The sequence below is a fragment of the Phoca vitulina genome, unplaced genomic scaffold (genome assembly GCF_004348235.1).
Source record: "Phoca vitulina isolate PV1807 unplaced genomic scaffold, GSC_HSeal_1.0 scaffold4, whole genome shotgun sequence".
NCBI classification, from domain to species: Eukaryota; Metazoa; Chordata; class Mammalia; order Carnivora; family Phocidae; genus Phoca; species Phoca vitulina.
Genome location: NW_022589707.1, coordinates 76,773,588 through 76,783,037, shown reverse-complemented (window position 1 = coordinate 76,783,037; position 9,450 = coordinate 76,773,588). Strand labels below are relative to the sequence as shown.

The 9,450-nt window shown below is 45.6% G+C and overlaps 1 protein-coding gene across 3 annotated transcripts in view; it reads right to left on the bottom strand.

Moving 5' to 3' along the window:
• Nucleotides 1-9,450, bottom strand: part of MAGI2 (membrane associated guanylate kinase, WW and PDZ domain containing 2) — a 1,320,571-nt gene that overhangs the window by 127,268 nt on the left and 1,183,853 nt on the right. For all 3 annotated transcript variants that reach the window (XM_032401138.1, XM_032401137.1, XM_032401139.1), the window contains exon 16: nt 6,328-6,576. In XM_032401138.1, coding sequence (XP_032257029.1) covers nt 6,328-6,576 — 249 coding nt within the window. The remainder of the gene's footprint in view (nt 1-6,327; nt 6,577-9,450) is intronic.

The following is a 9,450-nucleotide window of genomic DNA, read 5'->3' as shown; positions in this document are numbered from 1 at the left end:
AGGACTCGATCCCAGGACTCCGGGATCATGACCTGAGCCGAAGGCAGTCACTTAACCAACTGAGCCACCCAGGCGCCCTTTTTTTTTTTTTAAAGATTTTATTTATTTATTTGAGAGAGAGAATGAGAGAGAGCACATGAGAGGGGGGAGGTCAGAGGGAGAAGCAGACTCCCCACCGAGCAGGGAGCCCAATGTGGGACTCGATCCCGGGACTCCGGGATCATGACCTGAGCCGAAGGCAGTCACTTAACCAACTGAGCCACCCAGGCGCCCAGCCTCATTCCTTTTATCTTAGTGTGTTACACAAATGTTATCGTTTCACAAGTGTGCCGAGTGACAAGGGGAGGGAAACACTGCCTTAAATCGCCTTAAAAGGGGAGCTGGATTTATGTATTTAAGTGCTTGCTTCAGATCATTTCTTAACAGAAGAGCCACCTTCAAAACATAATCAAAAACGAACGTTACACAGGTTAAAATGATAGCCTGATGGGGCACCTGGGTGGCTCAGCCGTTAAGCGTCTGCCTTCAGCTCAGGTCGTGATCCCAGGGTCCTGGGATCGAGCCCCGCATCGGGCTCCCTACTCTGCGGGAAGCCTGCTTCTCACTCTCCCACTCCCCCTGCTTGTGTTCCCTCTCTCGCTGTCTCTCTCTCTCTGTCAAATAAAATCTTTAAAAAAAAAAAAAAAAAAAATGATAGCCTGAGCCAATGAAAAATATGATCCAGGCCTCAGATGTACCCCGGGCTTTGCACACACAGACAAAATGAACCTAATACCTCATTTCCATGCTGATTCATGGCATCATATAATTTAGAGCTGGAAGCGGCTGTGAAGACCACCTTTCCTCATATTTTAGATGAAGAGGCACACAGAACGACCCTTGACGTGTTCAAGGGACACAGCTGGTGGTGGATAAACTGAAGTCCTGTCGTGCTGTCCAATGCGCTTAGCATGGAACTTAATCTCCTTGTGTCAGGGCAAGACCAAAGAAACCTCATTGGCTTTCGGTTTTAATTTGTACCTCCCCTAAGGTCAAGTGACTATTCAGTGGCTGCATGGTCTAGTGGGTGAGTTTTGGTGGGAAAAATCCTAAACTGCCTCATGGCTTACTCACTTTTATTTCATTCTTTTTAGGAAACTATGCCTTAAAATGTCATAAAAAGGCCTGCTAGCTAAGCTTTTGAATTTCCAGAATAACTTTTTAAACTCCAGAGCCCATGGATGTCATCAAAGACTTGAGAAAAGTCATCAGGGCATTTTACTGAAGCTAACTAACTTGTTCTAGAATGTCGGATTACAGTGGGCCTGAGGGAAAGTTAACAATGACCAAGTCTGTGTTCCAAGCTGTGTCAGAGAAAGCGCACCCGCGGAAACAGAGGGGTTTAGCACCAGCGCGGAGCTGAAGGACTGTGAGCCAGCAGTGCGCTGACAGGTGATACGCTTGCATCTTCTTTTTTTCTTTTTCTTTTGACTCCTCTGTAAGCCAAGAGTGGCTTGAATGGTGTGCAGAGCCTTCTGATGTACAAAGTAAGGTCAATGGCCAGGGGGATGTGTGGGAAGGGGCTCCTTCCTAGGACGGGGACGCTGGCCTGCTGGGGGAGGGGGGTTCCCTGAGGGCCCCAGCCCTCACTAGCCACTTAGCCTGCAACAGTGCCTGCCTATGACCTGGCACTTTGGGACGGGTGAGAGCACCCGCACACCCCCAGAATGATCACCAAACCCTCCCCCCATCATCAGTCTCCATCTGCTCATCTCACCTCCTTTCTCATGCACCCCACTATCTGGCGCCCGCTTCACACTCACCCTCCTCCAGAAAGGCTCAGCCCCTTCCTATGTAGCTCCTGAGGCCCCAGCCCCGCGCCACAGAAACCAGAGTCGAGGCTGTTGAGACAACAGGAAGGCAGGCAGGAAGGGCGGGGAGATGGTGCCCCCGCGGGGCCGCTTCCAGGGTTGCTGCAGCCGCTGTCCCCGAATATGCCCTCCCTCGCAGCTTGGAATGGGCCTGCAGCTCCGTTTACAGATCCCTTCCACAAGCTGCCCAGCTCTGCCACTGACGTCTAAGTGCCCATGTATGTCTACCCCGTAAGTGCCAACATAACCTGCCTGACAGATCACGGAAAACCAGGAGACTGACGGTTACTTTTATTTCATCATTTGTGCCAAAGCCCTTCCTGGGGCCCTCTGGGGGGACAGTGGGTTTGGGGCGGGTGGGGGCAGCAGTAAGCACCCCCGAGGACAGGTTATAGCTCCGCAATAAAACCTGGATGTTAGGGCTCAGCCTTGAGCTGGGGTGGCCAAGAGATCAACCTGGTCAACCGCACTGCGTGTGGCCACGGGGACATCTTTACAGCGCAAGCTTCTGCTCTACGTGGAGGCAGAAAGTTACCCGAGTCTTCTCTACTCTGTGTACCCGGACCTCCGTGACAAGAGAGTTCGTCAAAGGCAGGAAATGCCTTGAACTCCCCAAATATATCAAATTTCCAGTTTTTGGGAAGCTTCTAAGGTTGTTTCCAGTATTCTATGTTTATCAATAATATGGCAACGGACATCTCTGTCTACAAACCTTCGTTAGAATCTTTTTAAGAATTTAAAATTCAGTTGCCTGCTACTCTTATCCTAGGCTCTGGTCTGCAAACAACTTTGTTTTCCCTTGGATCTAATTTTTTTTTTAAGATTGTATTTATTTATTTGAGACAGAGAGACAGAGAGACAGAGAGAGAGCGGGGGAGGAGCAGAGGAAGAAGGACAAGCAGATTTCATGCTAAGCGCAGAGCCTGACGTGGGGCTTGATCCCAGGACCCTGAGATCATGACCTGAGCTGCAATCAAGAGTTGGATGCTTAACGGAGTGAGCCACCCAGGCGCCCCACCCTGGATCTAATTTTAACGTCTGAAAAAAAGACAATATTTTGGACAATGGGACAAAAATGCTCAGGAAACTTGCTTATTCCCACTTTAATTCAGGAAGGATATTCCTGCTCCTCAGACGGAGGCTTCTAAGTTCTGTCTGCTCCCAAGCATTATTTGGCCTCCTGGGTCACTGGCTTTGGAAGGAAGCAGTGTGTTCCTTAATTACATTAACAAATATAAAGGAAATTTCTTCTTAATTTTTTGGGAAATAATATTTTGAAAAAAAGATGTGAGGCTCGGTAATGAGCCGGACTAAATGCCAGGTAATAAATAAGCCAGAAACCCCACCTCCCACGTTCTCAACTGGTTGAACATCTGGCATCCCTGGCAAAGTTTTCTCCCGGACTGAGGAAGCTCTGGAAAATAATTCTTTTTTTCACCTTCAGGGTGGTGAAATTTACACTTGGGTTCTCCATCTCTCCTGTCTTCTCTGATACAGTCCATGGAGACATATTATTTGTAGGAGATTCTAAAAGGCACAGCTTCGGGCCTGAATTTGGATGTTTCCGGTGATTTTTCTAGTTTATTGGCTAGTGAATTCTGGGGAGACTTCTAGCCTGAAGCCTCAGCAAAGACACGCACACTTAGATGGACTGGTGTGCCTGCCACGGCTCTAGCCCCTCACCCCCGACCCAGGCTGCAGGGGGGCGGCGGGCGGGGCAGACCGTGCTGCCAGAAGGTCAGCACGTGGGATGGGGAGATGGCCCTTCATGTGCTGCTCTGGGAGAGTGGGGGCTCTGACTCATGCCTGACAGAGGAGACAGCCAGTGTGAGCTCTGCTCTATCCGAGAAGCGGCAGCTGATGGAATGGAAAGATAATGCTGGTCTGGACAGCAACGGTGACATACTGAGTGCTTCTCTGAGTCAGACCTGTTCCGAGCACTTCCACGTACTCATTCATTTAACCCTCCGAGCAACCCCTCGACGTAGATAGTAACATTATCTTGTCTTTACAGCCAAGGAAACTGAGGCCCAAAGAGTCATGTAACTTCCTCGAGGTCACACAGGTAGGAGATGATGAAGCCAGGCAGTATGATTTTAGCCAGTTCACCTCTCAAAGGCGTAACAGTGCTCTGTCTGCCAACGAAAGGCTCAGTAGCCATGAGAAAAACCACGATCATGTTTGTGGTCCTTGGGCTCAGGTAAGACAGGAAGAGAGAAATCACCCAAGACCCAGGAATGACTGTGACTCCCGAGTACCTGATGGTATCACGCTCTCCGGTCTCAGAGAATCAAGGACCCTTGATATTCTGACAATGGATATGTGGCATGAGGATGGCTCTTTACCATTCATGAGGTACTTAGCCTTTCTCTTCAAAATTTAGAGCTCAAAATTATAACAGAACTTAAGTATGCAACAACAGCATCAGGCCCAGAAAGCTTTTAGGTGGGTGCTGCAAATTATATATTGTAAATGCTACAGGCCATCATTATAATAACTGCTCTTCCCACAGAACATGGGGGCAACCTGTGTTTTGAATCCTTAAATTGAAAAGAAATAAATATGTGAAAAAAGAAGCCAGGAAACATCATGAATATATTTCCACTCTCCAGGGTGATGTAAAATAATACCATTTGGAAAATGGCTAGAATTATTCTTTTGAGGTCAGTCTAATGTCACTTGGTAGGAAGAAAAATTCACATTAATTGTAAGCATTTGCACCTGTTGTTTTCCAGCTCTACCTATGCATGGATTTTATTTGCAATAGAAAAAGCATCTGCGGCTTTTCTGTGTGATAAGTGCATGTGTGTGCGGGCGCGCACACACAATTCTCTATGCATTTAGCAATAATGCAATCACACTTCAAAGACATCTGAGACCTTAAATACATGTTGAACACTTTCCTTGTGGTGGTCTACTTTTTATTTTTATTCCGGTCCTTTAGGTATCCTGCCCCAGTAAACAATTTGCTTGAGTGGAATAGCTACAAAAGCTCTCTGTGAATATTTTCCCTAAGTGTAAATTATTGGAAGGCTGTTTATATAATTTATGAAAATCTTTAGTCTTATGTCCTTTTAATCTTGTTGAATCTATCGTACTGACAGAATCCTGCTTTTACTCTGTGCTTAAAGATTGGATTTATTTCTTCATCTTATCATGCAGGAAAAGAGAAATGAAATTGTACTTTCAGATGTATGTACTTTCATTTCTGCACATACTCACTGAGGTTCAACACTTCTATAGTTTTCACTCGAGTTTGTCAAAGGTAAAGTGAAACAGGGTCATTCTTTCCATTCAATCCTGGCGGTGTTTTGAGAACATTAACTGTATCATAAAAAATTTTTATTCATTCTCAATGATTTGGCTTCTTGAGTATTGTTTGACAACCACCCCCCCCTTACCCCACGTGCTGGAAACAACCACAGTTTATAAGAATTTTAGGACCACAACATGACTCAATTATTTTTTGGTCTTGATGCTCTCTATTTTGGTGTTTCTATCCATAATATTTTGGGCTAAATCACTTCAACATGAAAAACGAGCAAGTTTTCCTATTGGCTTTTCTGTCCTACCATCTGCTGGCAGCCAAGTAACTTCTGCAATAGTGTTGCTGAAAGGAAAACCACCAAGGAAGACTGAGGGTCTACAAGATGACCGATTGCAAGAGAACTACAACCTCTGACTGTTACCTGTTGTACAGACTCCCAGATTTGGAGGAGCCCTAGGTGAAGTCCTGTATGTCCCCCCATCCACTGCTATCACCCTGGGAGAAGGTTCCAGGATCTCTGCACCCACAGGGCTGTTTTCATGAGCTCCTGATTCTGTCTCATGCTTCCACTCTTGCTCTCTTCCCCCTGATTTCATTTTGTACAAGAGCAGACTTAAAAAATATAAGTCGGATTTCTGTCCATTGCCTAACCCCCTCCGTGGTTCCCATGGACTTAGACTATAGTCCAGACTTCTTCCCATGGGCGTGTGAAGCCCTGTGCAGCCTAGCTCCTGCCTAGTCCTCTGTCTTAGTCTCAGGCCGCTCTCTCATGTCCATTCTATCATAGCCACACTGGGCTTCTGTAGAGTTCTTGAATGCTGAGCTCCTTCCTGGACTGCTTTCCCCCGAGATCCTTTGCATATCTGGTTTCATCCTATCAAGCAGGAAGGGGCTCCTCTCCCCTCACACCAACACTCTCACATTACTCAGTTTTATTTCCTTCCCACTGAAATAGAAACAAAGAGTTTTATGGGGGCTGTGGGGTCAGGGGGACATTAGATGTGATCTTGCATTCTTCTTGAGCCAAAGGTTCAGCAACGTTTGGCTAACCCTATGTTAAGGATGTCTTATTTGTGCCCACAGCCCAGAAGCTTCTGGCTCCCCAAGATGCCTACAACAGTCCTCCGATCTGCATGTCCAGTCTCCCCACCACCAGGACAAAATGAGCACAAGACCTCTTACTGAAAGGCAAGCACAGCCATCACTTACTGATAGTGGATCCGGACTCAGGTCTGTTCAGGGAGCTGATGATGACAAAGCCGAAGCCTTCGTTCTCCTTGCGGTGAATGACCACATCGCTGGTCTGCAGGCTGTGGGAGGCGAAGCCTTCAGGTGGAGAGGCACTGCTACTGGGGGCGGCGTGGTTGTTGTTGGTGTAGGTGGCGTAGTCACTGCGTGGGGAGCTGTGGTGGGTTGACACAGAGCCTGGACTCCTCCCGTTCTCTGGGCAGGGCTCCCCTGCAATACACAGTGTACCCGGGCCCTCGGTTATTTAACAAGGGTCTTGATGAGTGCCTCTGGGTACTAGGTGCAGTTCTAGACATTGGCATCGTTATAAGACTGGCTGACTGGCTTCTAGTCCCCACGAGCGCAGAGCGTTTGGAAGGCTACAAACCCAGCTATGGAGCACCCAGGTCCAAGCCCCATTCCATTCTTCACAGCAAACACAGCTAACCCCTCATCAGCTTCCTCTGTGCTGCTACTAGTTTGTAGCTTCCTCTTGTTAAATCTGCAACACCCACCCCTACCCCCTGCCCAGGACAATGCCTGGTTTTAGATAATGAGCTTTTTTTTTTTTTTTTTCAGATGTATTTATTCATTTGAGAGAGAGAGAGGTGGGAGAGGGGCAGAGGGAGAGGGAGAGGGGAAGCAGACTCCCCACTGAGCAGGGAGCCCCACACGGGGCTCAATCTCACGACCTGACCCTGAAATCACCACCTGAACCAAAACCAAGAGTAAAACGCTGAACCGACTGAGGCACCCAGGAGCCCCTAGATATTGAGCTTCTTAGCTGCATAATAATAACTGATCAAAGATTACAAAACAGGTGGACAGTATCTTAAACTGCATTGTGCACAAGAATTACTTAAAGAACTTGTAAAAACTGTGCATCTTCAGGGTCCATGTGTGGAAAGTGTATTCAGTAGGTTTAGGAAGACTGGGCACAGGAGAGAGAAGCCCAGTGAGGTTTCTTTCTAGGGCACCATTGAGCAATGCTGCTGGAGGGGTAACAGCCCAGGATGTCCATATAAAGAGACTTATCATAATTTTACTAAAGAATCACGGTTTTATTTAATTTTGCGATATTCTTTTAGCCTAGAAGTGATAATTCACTCTGTGTAGGTGGAAAACATCTTTCTTAAAGGATCCTTCCTCTATTCACTCACTCTAGGATTAAATCTAACAATGATGTCAGGCCAAGGGACGATGCATTTTGAATTTCTGAGAGAGGTGTGGGTGGCATTGCTCATTTATATTCTACATTATTACAAAACATTATCAGCCAGATAAACCAAACCAATACTTCCATGAGAAAACAAGCTTATTTACAGGGAGAAATGATAGAAAGCTGGCAGCCAAGAGAAGCTGCTTTTTAAAAATGAAAGTTCATCTGTCATTGAGAAAGAATTTTGTCATTTTAATTTAATACCTAGGTTTTGGTATTCTGATTAAAAGAACTGAAGCGGGCACCCAGAATACTGTAATTAGAAATAGGACTGTTTCATCTCATCTTACAATTTGATTAGTGTGCTCAAAAGATGTTTACGGAACAGAGAAATAGTAAGAAGGAAAGTAACCACAATTAATGATTCCTTTTTGGGTCTCTAGATATGGTCTCCTATTTAGAGCTCTGGTAGGGGTCTCATAAGGCAAGTTAAAAATAATTAGCAAAAGTTCCAGTGAAGGCTCTTAACTTGATAAGCTGCAATTCCATTCTGAAATGAAAAATCAAATTTCAAAATCAAAAATCATTTCAAAAATCGGGGAGAAAGAACACAGACTACAAGAGATTTTTTTTTTTTGTTCTACTGATATGTAAAGAAAAAGGAGCTGCATTTATTCATATACTCAGATTAAAAAATCGTCTTACAAAAATGTATTCATTTCTTGTTTGTAATAGCAGAATAAGACCCAGGCTGCTGCTTATTATCATTTGATAAATTTGAATTTTTCTGTAAGATTTAATTAATCAGGTTTTAATTAAAGAAAACAAATGGATGCTTTTCATCTGTAAGAATTGTACTGAGGTGAGAAAAGAACAAAATGCCAATGTCAAAGCCTTTCCCTCTTTCCTACCAGAATTTAGAACTGCCTGTAAAATGTACCCTCCCCACGAGAAAATATCATCCAAAGACAAGCTGTTATTGTCTTGGTGAAGCACGTGTCCTTTATCAGTCCTTGCGCAAGTTGGAAATAAAGTGATTAGAGATAGTCGGGAGGAAGAAAAACAAACAATTATTAGGCTGCAACATTAAATTGAAAATCTCCCTGAGGTATTGGACCAAATCGGTAACTAGGTGTCATAGGCAGTGATAAGAGAGATCTCCTTCTCTGGCTGTCATATTTCAGGGGTTGAGCGTTGTGCCAGTCACTAAGCAGCAACAAAGGAAAATGATCCGTCTCTGCAGCGAGTGGCTGGGAGTGGCTCTGCCGCGGGTTCTAGAGGGAGAAAGAACGTCATCGACCAATCAACGTGAATGGTCCCTGAGGAAGGGGAAGAGTCCAAAACAGTAACAGAATACCGTTCTATTGCTTTTGGACTCGTCTTTCAACCTCTAGAACAAAGTTCTTCATCTTTAACAACACGAGCACATTTGAAACCAGGGAGTTAAGAAGATTTCCAATGGGCCGTTTTGAGGGATAGAATTGATTCCGCAGTTATTTTTCTACTCAGCGGGCTCTAGATCCAAATGTGACTGTCTTCTTGCCAACGACCCTTTCTGGGGTAGTGCACGAACAGCGTTGTTTTAGAAGAATACAGTGAACGTCACAAAGTGACTAAATACCACGTGCATTTTTTTTTTTTTTTTAATTCACTACCTTCCAGCATCCCTGACCCATCCTTCTCTCTCTCACACAAATGGATGTATAGAATTCGGGCCATTAGTGTCTACTTAAGCCAAATAATTCAGTTTTAGGTTGAGCTTCTGTTTTGTCCTCACCAGTCAGACTGGAAGTCATCCCTGAGCTGACCGGCAGAGGTCTCTGTTTGGGAAGACAAGCGTTGTTGGCGATGCCATCCAGGTGCGATGGTTTCCATGAGAATAGTCCGCCACTGGCCGGGGGCTGCTCCTGGCCCGCAGACCCATCTGTGATTTGTGTCCAGTGCTG